At 38.1% G+C, this 14,552-nt stretch overlaps 3 protein-coding genes and 2 long non-coding RNA genes across 5 annotated transcripts; all 5 read left to right on the forward strand.

The window, feature by feature from the left end:
• Positions 1 to 1,810: 1,810 nt before the first annotated feature.
• Positions 1,811 to 3,265, forward strand: LOC117625188. The gene has a single exon (XM_034356796.1). The coding sequence runs from the start codon at positions 1,811 to 1,813 to the stop codon at positions 3,263 to 3,265; it is 1,455 nt and encodes a 484-aa protein (XP_034212687.1).
• Positions 3,266 to 3,795: 530 nt separating this feature from the next.
• On the forward strand, positions 3,796 to 6,310 carry LOC117625130 (uncharacterized protein C12B10.15c). Its single transcript, XM_034356726.1, has 4 exons — positions 3,796 to 4,028; positions 4,124 to 4,216; positions 5,318 to 5,496; positions 6,112 to 6,310. Exons 1-4 carry the CDS (start codon positions 3,857 to 3,859, stop codon positions 6,175 to 6,177), a joined length of 510 nt encoding a protein of 169 aa, XP_034212617.1. The 5' UTR covers positions 3,796 to 3,856; the 3' UTR covers positions 6,178 to 6,310.
• Positions 6,311 to 7,676: 1,366 nt separating this feature from the next.
• On the forward strand, positions 7,677 to 8,896 carry LOC117625677 (protein PHLOEM PROTEIN 2-LIKE A9). The gene is made up of 3 exons (XM_034357208.1): positions 7,677 to 7,823; positions 7,994 to 8,076; positions 8,297 to 8,896. Exons 1-3 carry the CDS (start codon positions 7,767 to 7,769, stop codon positions 8,688 to 8,690), a joined length of 534 nt encoding a protein of 177 aa, XP_034213099.1. The 5' UTR covers positions 7,677 to 7,766; the 3' UTR covers positions 8,691 to 8,896.
• A 1,905-nt stretch (positions 8,897 to 10,801) lies between these two features.
• Positions 10,802 to 11,591, forward strand: LOC117625736. Its single transcript, XR_004585444.1, has 2 exons — positions 10,802 to 10,931; positions 11,074 to 11,591. It is a non-coding gene; the product is annotated as an uncharacterized LOC117625736 (long non-coding RNA).
• Positions 11,592 to 13,544: 1,953 nt separating this feature from the next.
• Positions 13,545 to 14,310, forward strand: LOC117625960. Its single transcript, XR_004585468.1, has 2 exons — positions 13,545 to 13,650; positions 13,793 to 14,310. It is a non-coding gene; the product is annotated as an uncharacterized LOC117625960 (long non-coding RNA).
• Positions 14,311 to 14,552: the final 242 nt, after the last annotated feature.

Consider the following 14,552-nt stretch of genomic DNA (forward strand, 5'->3'; position numbering starts at 1 on the left):
ACTAGCCCGTTGCCATCCCTTGGGAAAAAGAGTGAAAGGAAGGAGGGAGGTACTATTGTACTAGGAGCAAGCGTGAAAAGCCTAGGGTTATTTTTTTGGGGTAGTTTTTGTGAATTAATGATTTGGCTTGTGCCACATCATATGGAATTTATAATATCATAATTATGTAACCACCAGATTTCGACTTAAAAAGGAAAAGGATCAACTTTATGTCACTATTTACCAAACAAATTAATGTGGAAGATTTGTTCAAAATGTGAAAGTCGTAAACTGGAATTTATGTAAGTAAGTATAATAATAAATGAATCTGTCACAATGTGTAATTAGTTGTACCTACTAGATAGGAACGCCTAGTAAATCCTCATGAGTCATGACAGAGAAAAGAAAAATAGAAAAACTTTTGAACTCTCCCTCCATCACTCTAGCATCTATTTCTGTTGTACACCTCCATTTTTGGTTGAAAATTGTACCTTAACGCATAATTTAATTTTTTTATTAGTTTTTTTTATAAAAAAAAATTACAATAAATTCGAGACTGTAAAAACAGAAAATAATCCATTATTATAAAACTTGCCGTATGTTTAGCGTATGTAACTACATAGTTAAATGTTTTTCTATTTCTATTAATCTATATTATATACACCTCTATTATTATAAAGTCAGGCCTTCATCTATATATATATATATATATATATATATATAGCAAAATACATCAAATGATGAAATATTCAAAATATCATAAAATGTTCTTGATTAATACAAATATTAAGATAATTTCAATTAAATAAGAATAATATGATAAATTTACACTTTTTCATATTCAAAAAATTAAATTAAAAACAAAATCCGATAATAGTTTCAATTTTTATGAAACAAAATTGCCGATTATATTTTTTAATTCTAAAATATAATACAAATTTATAAATAAAAACAATTGCCAAGGGGATTTGATTTGTTCAAAAAGAAAAAGGAAAAAAAAGAAGGCAAGCCGATGGGATTTGATTTGTTGCCTTTTGTTTTCTAGGACTAGAGCAGTGGTGGGGGCCACTGACTCCCTATTGACTTGAGACTTGACCAACCCGGATTCGTACGGCAAAGATCTAACCCTAAAAAACAGCAAAAATCTAAAATTGGCTGTTCAATGACAATGAAATCCAGTAAGTCTGGGCCCACACCACACCCATTCCCTTGGTGCCTAAGTAATACTGTAAAACAAACGAGTAGGCTCTTGTCTTGGCTTATAAGAGCAAAAACCAACGAAGAAAGAAAGAAATTCGTAGAAAAAAGTTACACAAGGCAAGGCAGTATGAATGCAGTGCGAGTGAATCAGATCTCCATTCTGAAAGCATGCGGGAACCAATTTTTACAGCGAATCTCTCCTCCTCTTGTTGCTGCTCCTTCACCTTTGCCCACCCAATTATCCGGATCCCAAATGCCTCGACCCGGAATCCGAATACTCCCAAGCAACCCCTGCCTCGATCTCTATTTCCACCGTCCCATGGGATCAGGCATCCACTCCAAGTTGGAATTCCATGAGACTTTGACGAAGTAGCTGCTGCCGCAGGCTTGGTCCTGCAATCCCCTCACAACCCTCAAGCTCATTTGCAACTTCCTAGACAACGACGGTGAAAAAGGCGATGATGAGGCCTTCTACTCCGCAGCGTTTTGGCTGCACCACAACCACCCCAAGACCCTTTCCTGCAACCTCCTGCCTATTGCAGGCGCCTGGGGCCATATTATCCACGTTCTCGAAACTCTGTCACGGGTTCTTCTACAAGGCAATGCCCAGCTGCAGGTTGATCAATACTCTATGACTTGGACCAGGAAGGATGCGAACCAAGAATTTCAGTCCAAACAGTTCCAGATCCAGTTAACACAAAATGAAAGGAGGAGGACAACTTGTCCTCTTCCTCCTCCTAGTCCTAGACAGACTCGCCAAATCAAGGTGGAAAAAGTTAAGGAGAAAGCAAGCGCCCTGTTGAAGAGAAGGAAGACGACTGCCATGGCCAACAAGGCTGCTGACAGGTACCACAGTGACCCGGATTATCGATTCTTGCACGACCGGGTTTCTGATCTTATGGCAGAGTGCTTGAAGCATGATATCCAACAATTCAACCAGCATCAGCAGCAGCGTCGTGAGCAAGAGCAAGACCAAAAGAAAAAGAAGATGAAGAAGTTGGAGTTCAACATAACCGATGCGGCTGATTGCTTCCGATTCGTGCCGGCCCCTATGGACCAACTGCTGTATGAAACCGTTGCGAGGAATGTTTTCTCGCCAGGAGAATTAGAATCAGAATTTTCGAACCCAATGTCTCTGCGGCGGCGGCTGCGGAAAGAGATTTTGGTGCCCTGGAGACAAGCCTTGGCGCCAGCCGACGAAGAAGGTGCCAACAAGTGGGGTTATTATCAACGTCTGGTGTACGACGGAGAGCCCGATGTCTCTGATGTACTCTCTGCCTCTGCGGCTCGCAAGTATATGGTGGCGCTGAAAAAAGCCATTGCCGCCGCCGAGTCCAAGTATGAGTCCGTGTCCGAGAACATGATTAATGCCGGTGCTGTGCTTCCACACTGCATCGTACGCTACGCCGTGGACAAAAGTGGTGGATTCGAGCGAGCGGCTGAGCTTCAGTGGAAGAGAATGCTGGAGGACGTGTACAAAAAGCAGGGGAGGCTGAACAACTGCTTGGCTGTTTGTGACGTTGCGGCGTCGGAGTCGGTGGCTCTGGGAATGTTTGTGTCTCAACTGAGCCAAGGGCTGTGGGAAGGAAAGGTGGTGAGTCACACCCAAAACCCTCAGCTGCATTTGGTACGAGGCGAAGATCTCAAGTCCAAGTTCAGCTTTATGCACAGTTTGGAGGAGCGTCAGGACTGGGAGGTTGATCTGGGGAAGGTGTATGATTTGATTCTGGAAGTGGCGGTGAATGAGAATGTGAAGGCAGAACAGATGGTGAGGAAAGTCTTTGTGTTCACCTGCTTCAAACACTTCAGTGCCGGCTGCTGGAAGCCTCGCGGCGGAGATTATGAGGAAATACAGAGGAAGTTTGAGGAGAAGGGGTATGCCGTACCGCACTTGGTGATTTGGAATCTCCTCAGTGTGCGGTATGCGCCGCTGCGTACAGGAGAGCCAGGGGTGACGTTGTTGGGTGGTTTCTCCGACGCAATGCTCAAGTCCTTCTTGGAGAATGACGGTGAACTTAGCCCCGAGCAGGTCATGGAATTAGCCATCTCTCCCCAAAGCTATCAAACTCTGGCTGTCTTCGACTGATTGATTTTTCTTTATAAAAATGAAAGCAGCTTGGCATTTTGATCTCTTCTCAAAACAAGTTATATGTAAACTTGTTTTTTGTTTATTATGTTATCAGTAACTATCAGCAACAATGCTGAATGAATTACTTGGCTTGGCTCTGTTATCCCCTCCCCTGCTTTTTTATTTTTGTGACTGTTCAATTCGGATAAAAATCAACAGTTATAAAAAAATAAAAAAAAACAAACTCATCCGCATACAAGTGTGACAGAGAACAGGAGGAAGAAGTTGAATGTTTCTGCATTGCACTTGGACTCTAAGCATCAAAGCATTTGAAGATGTGAATTAAAATCTGCAGATAAGCTGTGACAAGGGTGCCCAAATACTGTCAAAGATATGGTGGTGGGCTGGGCCTAAATGTAATTTGCCTTGGCCCAAATCTCTAGCCTAGAGTTGAAACCCCAAGCTTTACTAAGTGTAGAGGGATTGGACGGTAGGCTGAAAAGGCGCGGGAAAGGAGGCCCATTTGTAGCCGAATTTGAAGAAAGAAGGGCAAAGGAGATACTGACTGATACACAGATTAGGGATTTTGTCTGAAAGAATTGGGGGAAAATGGAGAAGGGAACCCAAGGGACCATAGTTCTGAGAAGAAACGCAAATGGAGAGTCAGAAGAAGAAGAAGAACAAGTGGCGGACCTGAGTGGTCGGGTGCACCTGCTCCCTTGCTCCATCAAATACTCTGGCCCGTCCTCTGTTTCCCATTACTTCAAACCCAAACCCACCGGTAGGTAATATATGTACCCTCTTTTTCTCACAGACAATTGCGCAAACACTTATATGACATAACTGAGTAATGGGTTTTTCTTGGGGCTGATGAAGGAATTGAGTCTGAGGGTTTAAAGACGCAGGAAGCTAATTTCAGAGGAAGGAAGTTGCAAGGAGCCTCCATTCCCATCCCAAATGGTTATTCTGGTATGTCATTGTAGTTTCTGTCAGTAAATTCAGTACCTTGGTTTGTGTGGCCCCTTATCTTAGTCAATTTCTTCATCTAGTTTTTTAAGCTCTAGTTTGTTTGAGGTCAATGCTTCTGCATTGATGTTTTAGAGAGCTGGGTTGTTTTGAACGGTGGCGAATGAAGGTTCTAACTTTAGGTCTGAGATCGCCAATAAGCCAACTTTTTTAAAGTGTTGTAAACATTACCTGCTTTATTGGTTAAGTTTCATCCACTTTTCTCTTCAAGGATAAGCTTTGGTTATCTCATATTTTCGTGGTGCTTTACTCTCATTGTTACTTTCTTTCAGGCCTAACAATACGTTTATTGTAAAGATTTTCCATTGCTTATCATTATGTCTGAAATACCAATTACAAAACCATTTCTTTTTTTGCTCCATTTTATAGTTTATTCTTCCTCCCTTTGAAGGGAAGTATTTGGGTACTGCTGGCACCTTTACTCTGGAGCAAAGGTGAAACTGATGTTTTCATGATATAGAAGTGAAGGGAGAGAGAAATGAGACCCAGAAAGAAAAGAATGTGGTAGGGGTGACTATTGTTGTGTCTTATAATTGATCACTCTCATTGAGGCTTATGTGAGTGGTTACCACCTCCCTCTGCCGCATCTTTTCCTCAGCAAAAGGAAATAGATTTCTTTGGGACTTGGAGATGTGTGTGTTAGGGAGAGGCTACTATACTATCAAAAGGTGGCTATCCTTAAGAGCTGACGGCTAAGCCTCTACTTTCATAGGTTGTAAAACGAGTAGGATGATAGGAGCTTTCAGAGGAAGTGATACCCTTGTTAATTCAAGATGGTGTTTCTTGTATAAATCATAGCAAATTCCATTTTTCTTGCCTTCCTTTTCCTTTTTCCTCAAATATCAAGCTCCTCTGTTACAAATGTACTTTGTTTCCAACACATATACAAACGCATACAAGCACAGTGCAGGTAAACATGCATGGCATGGAAACGAACATGCATCATGACAAAAGGGGTCTCATCCTGTGTTGTTTTCAAATTATGTAAATGAAAAGTTCTCTTTCAATTTTTGAAGGGTCTCCTTAATAATAATTGTTCTGCAGGATTTGTTCTAGGGAAGAAGAGTCTTGGCAAGAGAAAAGCCAATACTTCTGAAGAGAACTCAAACTGTTGGGAGATGAATGCTAAATATAAAAGCATCACATATTGGAATCATGACAACCTCACTTCACAGGATGATGCATTCTTACGTTGTTTTCACTGGCTTGCTGTAGCAAAATCTGTAAGTTTGTGTTTGATACCTCATATGGTGTTTGATAAATCTTATTACATCAGTCAGTGGCCAGGTGTCTTGTGTATGTTGGTTTCGGTTTCATATATTATTGTTGATCTACCGTTACATATTTAATCTGGAATAGTTATGATTAGCTGTGAATAGTTATGTTCCATGAAGTGCTTTGCTTTTTAAGCTATTATCTATAGAATATATGTAGGGCCTGTTTTACAAGGGTTTGATGTGTTGATTCTAATTCAGCTAAGAAGTTTAAATCATAATATGTATCGTTCTAACAAGTTTGAATGGGTTGGAATTAGATTTGGTTTCAATTATCTTTAGACATTAGTACATTACTATGTTACACAATTGAATGGACTAAAACCAGATCTGGCAAAAATCTATAATCAATCATGATTTGGTGAGCTGGAGTGAAGTTGCATGCAATTGACTATCTTCTTGAGATTCACAATTTATGTATATAACAGATGATATCCATGTACTCTTGAGTTGTGAAGCTGAAATGCACTTTTCTTATTGATTTTTGGATCATGTTGATAACTATTGCTTAGTTTTGTTATTTGAAAATGTTCACTGTTCATCGTGCCTTTTTTATGACTGCAGATGCACGAACCAGCAACAGCGGAAGATTTGGTTTCTGCATCAGCTGCTTTGGAAAAGATGAAGTGATTAAGAAATGTAGGAAGCATTGTATCCCTTCCTCCACCTCTTCATTGTGCTGGGTCGAATCAGCATTTCTGTATTATGAACTCTTGTAACATTGATATTTGATATATTGTATTGGCAGTAGAATTTAATTTAACTTGTTTTTGAAAGTTTGATGAACCTCATCTTAAAATCAAAATTTTGCTCTTTGAATTGGGAGTTTGAAAATAAAAATAAAAACAAACTGCCCATTTTCTATGTGTTCATACATGCGACGGTTTGATAAGCATCAATAATAGTCATCTTAGTTGGATATAGCTAAAATTCCCTTGCACATTAAGAAAGTTAGAAAAACCATATAAAGGGAATATGATCCCATTCTTGCTGGATATGACATCAAGGGATGAACCCAAACTGCACATTGGGTACCAATTTGACCAAAATAGTGCCAACCTTTGATGTAATGTGTGCAGGGAAGAAGCAACGCAGAAGTTTGTCAATTAAAAGCTTGAAGAAACTCATGTAGTTAATCAAAAAGCTATATTTTGTCAAATTCTTTTGACTTAAAGTTTGTTCTCTAAATTACTTCCAAATTTTCTCACACTCTTGCTCTTCTATTGATGTGCATAAAAAGGATTTTTTAATATTTAATTTTATTTATTTATTTATGTACAAACGCGTTGGCACCAAGAAAATGAGATTCCAAAAGTTATGTGCTTTGCGTCACTAAAAGTTTAAGTTGCAAAATTGTATCCCACTAGTATCTTCTGTCACAATTATGCTTTGCCTGCCGAAAGGAAGAAACCAATGACAATTAAGAAACACCATATATTCTTAATATTATTCTTGTACTTGTAATAGATGTCAATTTGCTTTGGTGAAGTAGCGGCCACCGTTGAAAATACTGAGAATTTGGGACTGATCGAGCAAAGCAAAGTCAAGTGAACCCAAGTTGATCAAGATAAGCTCTATGATACGTGTCAGTGGGTTTGGATGGAAAAGCTAGCTGGAACGAAATATGTATGCACCATATTTTAGATTCCAAGCATGGTTTTCCAATATTGTGAGCCAGCAGAGAGGGAAAGAACAAAAGTTGTGGGCATGTCAGAGGAAAAATGAGTTCACTTTTTTTATAAAAAAAAATTATAAGAATAGTATTCTAAATTATTCTAATGTAAAATACACTAAGTTGACCAACTAGCTTAAACTCACATTTGCTTAATTTTAATCTACATTTTATTATGAACATGTCTCACGTTTATACATTTCTCAAGACAGTTTGGTAGTAATCCAAATATATTCTTCTTTTAGAAAGCCAAGGAACCGTCATATAAAGGTCCAAAGCAATCACTTGATTCCCTATGTACATACTTAATTTTATTATTATTTGTTTTGGTTTGGCATTTTCTTGTCCCGTGAAAAGCATTAGATTCTCTCTCTCTCTCTCTCTCTCTCTCTCTCTCTCTCTCTCTCTCTCTTCTCTGATGTCCTGGATTAATTTATATATAAAAGGCTAACTGAGGCTATATCTTCAAAACAATATAGAGGCAGCTGAAGAAAAAGAAGAATAAGAAGAAGAAGAAGCAGAGAAGAAAACAGACTTTCGTTGACATATGGCTATGACTAAGCCTCATTTCCAAGCAGAGAGAGAAGCAATAATCTTGCAGAAGGTAATTATTTAAGCATGTTTGTAAGATGTCACAAGAAATTTCTTATATTATGTCTTTGTGAATCATGATGGTTAATTCATTGCTAAATATATTAAATAAATTTTCACATGTGCCTATGTATATATATTTATATGGACCCATAATAAGTTTAATTGTATTAATGTTGACAGGAAGGTCGCCGTGGCTACACCATCAAACCCCGAGGGCTTACCATTGTATGGGGCAATGATGAGCGCTATTGGAAATTACCAAAGTAATGAATGAGTTGTATTATATATGTTTGTACACTTACTATTAATCACATTGATGATTACATCTCTCATAAGAATAAGATTCATGTGAGTGAAATCATTTATGTGGGCATGCCACTTCTATGAGAAATATGATCAACAAATATAAAACGTCTGGACAGGATGCATTGACATAATTTCTTTTTACATTGTCTAACACAACTTTTGTTGTTGTTGTTGCAGGATAGGCTCGAATGAGCCCGTGGAGCTGCTTCAGGTTTCTTGGCTGGAAGTGACGGCCACAGTTGACTTAGAACCTGGGAAGGATTATGCAATTAGCTTTGAAGTAGAACTGGCACCAGATGCATTTGGTTGGAGAGACATACAAGCTTTCTTGATGGCCAAGGTAGGGAAAAAAGGAAAGTACAAATGGACAAAAGTTAAACTAGCGCAGGATTCAAATGCAGGCAGATTCACAATTCCTGATTCAAACGGCCTGCCATTTACAATTAAAAGTGCTGGCACGACCGATTCCGACAACGTGCTTCATTTTGGTCTGTATGAAGTCTGGAGTGGAAAATGGAAGGGAGGCTTGAAAATTTATGAAGCAAATGTCGAAGATGTGACTGGAAAATGAGCTCAGTTCACTCAGTCTTTTCTATTACATGTATGCATATGTATTGAAATACATATTTTCTACTTTGAGTTTTATGTATGTGATGACTAATATTAATAATGAGAACGGAACTCATGTAGGGTCATTTGAGAAGGATCGTTTACTGGCATGAAATATTTAATATCTCTGAGCATGAATTTGTAAATGAATAAAGGCTTTCTTATGTATTCCGCGCCAATTAATAAAATTTATGTGTAAGTGAGCGTGCGCGCGTGTATGGATATTTTAGCTCTGATTTCTTTAGATGAGTTACCTGCAATGCCACCAACCCAGTAACCATATCCCAGTTCCTAATATTAATTCCATAGACCAGCTCACAATATATATTGATAAACTCTGCATTGGGAATTTGGGATATCAGCATCATCTTTGCATAGACATCTTCCAATTTTGTTTCTGATATACTTTTCCTATGTATAAATATACATGACAACAATTATCTCAAGTCAATCGAAGCTCATGGCTCTCACGGATTGTATACGAAAACCAATTTATTTAGTTAATTTAAGTAAGACAAATTAAACAGATCAATTTTGAACATCTAAAACTTGGTTCATGAGTTGGCTTGATTATTAAAGCCAAACTCTTTGGAATGTTCCACTGTGTATCTGAGTCATTACAAGAAAAGAGGAATTTAGTGACAACCTTTTCAGCTGCAGGACAGAAAACTCACCTCCAAAAAATTAAGCTAGCAGTGGAAATTTGTCTCCCCATGCAATGAATCTTGAATTTAGGCATTTACTACTTTCAACTATACCAAAGTGCTTTGTAGTCAGATAATTCTGCACCCAATTCACTGGCAACTTTGAAGATTTCGTTTTCTCTGATTGATGGCATAAGGTATATTCATATAATATGATATACATATGTAGTTTTAAAAGTCACCATGAAGGTTGCTGCAACACTCTTCAATCTCAATTCCAGGGGATATGTTTTCCAACTTCTATATGGCCTTCAAATATAATGTAAAAGTTTAAAACAGTATATATGGGAAGCTTTTGATCGAATGTCCAAAGTAAATCAAGATGACCATGTCCACTTACTATATTGCTTTATATATCGGATGTGACACCCTTATCTTAGAACAAAAGCTGTTATTTTTTCTGCATAATGGAATATATATATATATATATATATATAATCAACAAAATTTTTTTTACCATATGGAATAAAGGCTTTTTCTGATATTCCAAAGTGTTTTCCAACCTATTGGTTATTAATTCATGCTTGACAATGTTACAATGACATCAGCATGAATGAGAAACTGAAAACTAAAGAAGAAGAAAAAAAAATTCACAGGGCAACTTTATTGGTTTACAAGCTAAAAACCCTCATCCTCATCCAAACCTTTAGCGGTGTACACATTGATATGAAAATCATAGATTTATATGCATGCCATGGAAATGACCAACCAAGCCTTGGATGGAAGAAGTGTATTGAAGAGATGGAGGGGCGGTCCTCAAAACGACAGAGGCCAAGTGAACAACCAAATAATAACAAGCCAGAGGAGAAAGTAACAGAAGCAAAGCCGGCTCCTAACCCACCGCAGCCAAGTGAACAACCAAGTAATAACAAGCCAGAGGAGAAACCAGGGCCGGCTCCTAACCCACCGAGGCCAAGTGAACAACCAAGTAATAACAAGCCATGTGAAGAACCAAGTAATAACAAGCCAGAGGAGAAACCAGGGCCGGCTCCTACCCCACCGAGGCCAAGTGAACAACCAAGTAATAACAAGCCAGAGGAGAAACAGCAGCTTCCAGAATACTATGAAGCTATTCTGAGAGATGCTGACTCACTCATCAACAAATCCTCAGTGGAAAACCCCCTTGAACAGCTCCATGCTGGAATAACCTTGAACCATAAGAGAAAGGCAAGCCCTGCATCTGAAATTCACACTATGCTCAGATGATTTAGTTTTGTGAAATGTGAAATATTCCAGTTCGTGCCGAAATTCAGCTCCAAATCAAAATATAGGGGGCTTTTAATTTGATTTAAAGAAAGGCAACTTGTAAGTGAACTTAGAAACCAACCATCTTGGTTGTCATTATCTTGTTGACTATTGTTAGCATTATCACTGCTATTGCACAAGTATTGGGTTGACAAGAAGTCCAACAAGTGCTTTATGGTGTATGCAAGGGATCTCTCGATCTCTTGGGCTGAAGACGATCGTAACTGGCTCTGGCCCTCCCTGCAAGAAACCAGGTACCAAAAACTTCAATACATAACTTATTGGTTTCTCATTTTCTCCAGTCCTATTGAAGTTGAAACAGATGCAATATATACAAAAAATAAATATCATAAAATGCTATCAGTACTCTCAATCCTAACTCAGGTTTCATTGCAGTGGTGTCGTCATTGATGCTGCTGAACTGATTAATGAATGTTGGCTAGAAGTGCATGGAAAATTTAAAACTACAAAGCTGTCACCAGGAACTCTGTCTGAAGTTGTGTTTGTGGTCAAGCTGAAATCTTCAGCTGATGGATGGGATGTTCCAGTGAATGTCAGTCTCACTCTTCCATGGTAGCAAACAATGGCATGAAGTTAATTTGATGGAAATCCCAAGAGAGCAATGGATAGAGATTTCGGTTGGCTAGTTTAGAGCATCACCTGAAAAACCTGGGGACATGGAGTTTTCGATGTATAAATATGATAGTGGGAAATGGAAGGGAGGACTTGTTATCAAGGGTGTTACCATTCGGCCTAAAAACTAAGTTGCAGAATACTCTTAACAACTTTGCTTAGGAGCAGAGATATGATTTTCTGGGTTTTTCATATGAAGACAGAAATGAGAGATGCATATGTAAGAAATGATCAGAACAGAATAATGAAACAATGATACAACTCACATTTTTGCTTTCTCATTTCTGCTTCAGTCGTGATGCCATCTGGAGCTTCACAAATTCTTTTGAAACATAGTTGTTGATTAGTTGTGTTCATGATTTCAGAAAACTTCTGAGTACTTTGCTTCAGTATTGGTCTACAATAAAGTCTTGGAGCTTTGCAATTTTTCAAGTTTTAAAAACCTTCTATTGGCCTTTCCAAAATTTTCTTCCAAGAAACACCAAGTATTTCTGGTATTAGTGTCTGTTTTTAGATTAGCAAGAACAATTGCAGCTCAGTAAAGTAATTCCACACTTGTATAGATTATCTCCATTTTTGTTTCTGATATACTTTTGCTATGTACATGAGAACAATTGATTCAAGTCGATCAGCGTTCAAGCTCTCACAGATTCTATATGACAAGCAGATTATTTAGTTCATTTGAGTAAGACTAATTTCACAAATTAATTTTGAACATCTAAAACTTGGTTCATGAGTTGGCTTGATTGAGCCAAACTCTGAGTCATTACAAGAAAAGAGGAATTTAGTGACAACCTTTTCAGCTGCAGGACAGAAAACTCACCTCCAAAAAATTTAGCTAGCAGTAGAAATTTGTCTCCCCATGCAATGAATCTTGAATTTAGGCATTTACTACTTTCAACTATACCAAAGTGCTTTGTAGTCAGATAATTCTGCACCCAATTCACTGGCAACTTTGAAGATTTCGTTTTCTCTGATTGATGGCATAAGGTATATTCATATAATATGATATACATATGTAGTTTTAAAAGTCACCATGAAGGTTGCTGCAACACTCTTCAATCTCAATTCCAGGGGATATGTTTTCCAACTTCTATATGGCCTTCAAATATAATGTAAAAGTTTAAAACAGTATATATGGGAAGCTTTTGATCGAATGTCCAAAGTAAATCAAGATGACCATGTCCACTTACTATATTGCTTTATATATCGGATGTGACACCCTTATCTTAGAACAAAAGCTGTTATTTTTTCTGCATAATGGAATATATATATATATATATATATATAATCAACAAAATTTTTTTTACCATATGGAATAAAGGCTTTTTCTGATATTCCAAAGTGTTTTCCAACCTATTGGTTATTAATTCATGCTTGACAATGTTACAATGACATCAGCATGAATGAGAAACTGAAAACTAAAGAAGAAGAAAAAAAAATTCACAGGGCAACTTTATTGGTTTACAAGCTAAAAACCCTCATCCTCATCCAAACCTTTAGCGGTGTACACATTGATATGAAAATCATAGATTTATATGCATGCCATGGAAATGACCAACCAAGCCTTGGATGGAAGAAGTGTATTGAAGAGATGGAGGGGCGGTCCTCAAAACGACAGAGGCCAAGTGAACAACCAAATAATAACAAGCCAGAGGAGAAAGTAACAGAAGCAAAGCCGGCTCCTAACCCACCGCAGCCAAGTGAACAACCAAGTAATAACAAGCCAGAGGAGAAACCAGGGCCGGCTCCTAACCCACCGAGGCCAAGTGAACAACCAAGTAATAACAAGCCATGTGAAGAACCAAGTAATAACAAGCCAGAGGAGAAACCAGGGCCGGCTCCTACCCCACCGAGGCCAAGTGAACAACCAAGTAATAACAAGCCAGAGGAGAAACAGCAGCTTCCAGAATACTATGAAGCTATTCTGAGAGATGCTGACTCACTCATCAACAAATCCTCAGTGGAAAACCCCCTTGAACAGCTCCATGCTGGAATAACCTTGAACCATAAGAGAAAGGCAAGCCCTGCATCTGAAATTCACACTATGCTCAGATGATTTAGTTTTGTGAAATGTGAAATATTCCAGTTCGTGCCGAAATTCAGCTCCAAATCAAAATATAGGGGGCTTTTCATTTGATTTAAAGAAAGGCAACTTGTAAGTGAACTTAGAAACCAACCATCTTGGTTGTCATTATTTTGTTGACTATTGTTAGCATTATCACAGTTATTGCACAAGTATTGGGTTGACAAGTGCTTTATGGTGTATGCAAGGGATCTCTCGATCTCTTGGGCTGAAGACGATCGTAACTGGCTCTGGCCCTCCCTGCAAGAAACCAGGTACCAAAAACTTCAATATATAACTTATTGGTTTCTCAGTTTCTCCAGTCCTATTGAAGTTGAAACAGATGCAATATATACAAAAAATAAATATCATAAAATGCTATCAGTACTCTCAATCCTAACTCAGGTTTCATTGCAGTGGTGTCGTCATTGATGCTGCTGAACTGATTAATGAATGTTGGCTAGAAGTGCATGGAAAATTTAAAACTACAAAGCTGTCACCAAGAACTCTGTCTGAAGTTGTGTTTGTGGTCAAGCTGAAATCTTCAGCTGATGGATGGGATGTTCCAGTGAATGTCAGTCTCACTCTTCCATGGTAGCAAACAATGGCATGAAGTTAATTTGATGGAAATCCCAAGAGAGCAATGGATAGAGATTTCGGTTGGCTAGTTTAGAGCATCACCTGAAAAACCTGGGGACATGGAGTTTTCGATGTATAAATATGATAGTGGGAAATGGAAGGGAGGACTTGTTATCAAGGGTGTTACCATTCGGCCTAAAAACTAAGTTGCAGAATACTCTTAACAACTTTGCTTAGGAGCAGAGATATGATTTTCTGGGTTTTTCATATGAAGACAGAAATGAGAGATGCATATGTAAGAAATGATCAGAACAGAATAATGAAACAATGATACAACTCACATTTTTGCTTTCTCATTTCTGCTTCATTCTTAATGCCATCTGGAGCTTCACAAATTCTTTTTAAACATAGTTGTTGATTAGTTGTGCCATTTCAGAAAACTTCAGAGTACTTTGCTTCAGTATTGGTCTACAATAAAGTCTGGGAGCTTTGCAATTTTTTAAGTTTTAAAAAACTTCGATCGGCCTTTCCAAAATTTCCTTCCAAAAAACAACAAATATTTCTGGTATTAGTGTCCGTTTAGATTAGCAAGAGCCAT

Source organism: Prunus dulcis, chromosome 4, assembly GCF_902201215.1.
Source record: "Prunus dulcis chromosome 4, ALMONDv2, whole genome shotgun sequence".
Lineage (NCBI taxonomy): Eukaryota > Viridiplantae > Streptophyta > Magnoliopsida > Rosales > Rosaceae > Prunus > Prunus dulcis.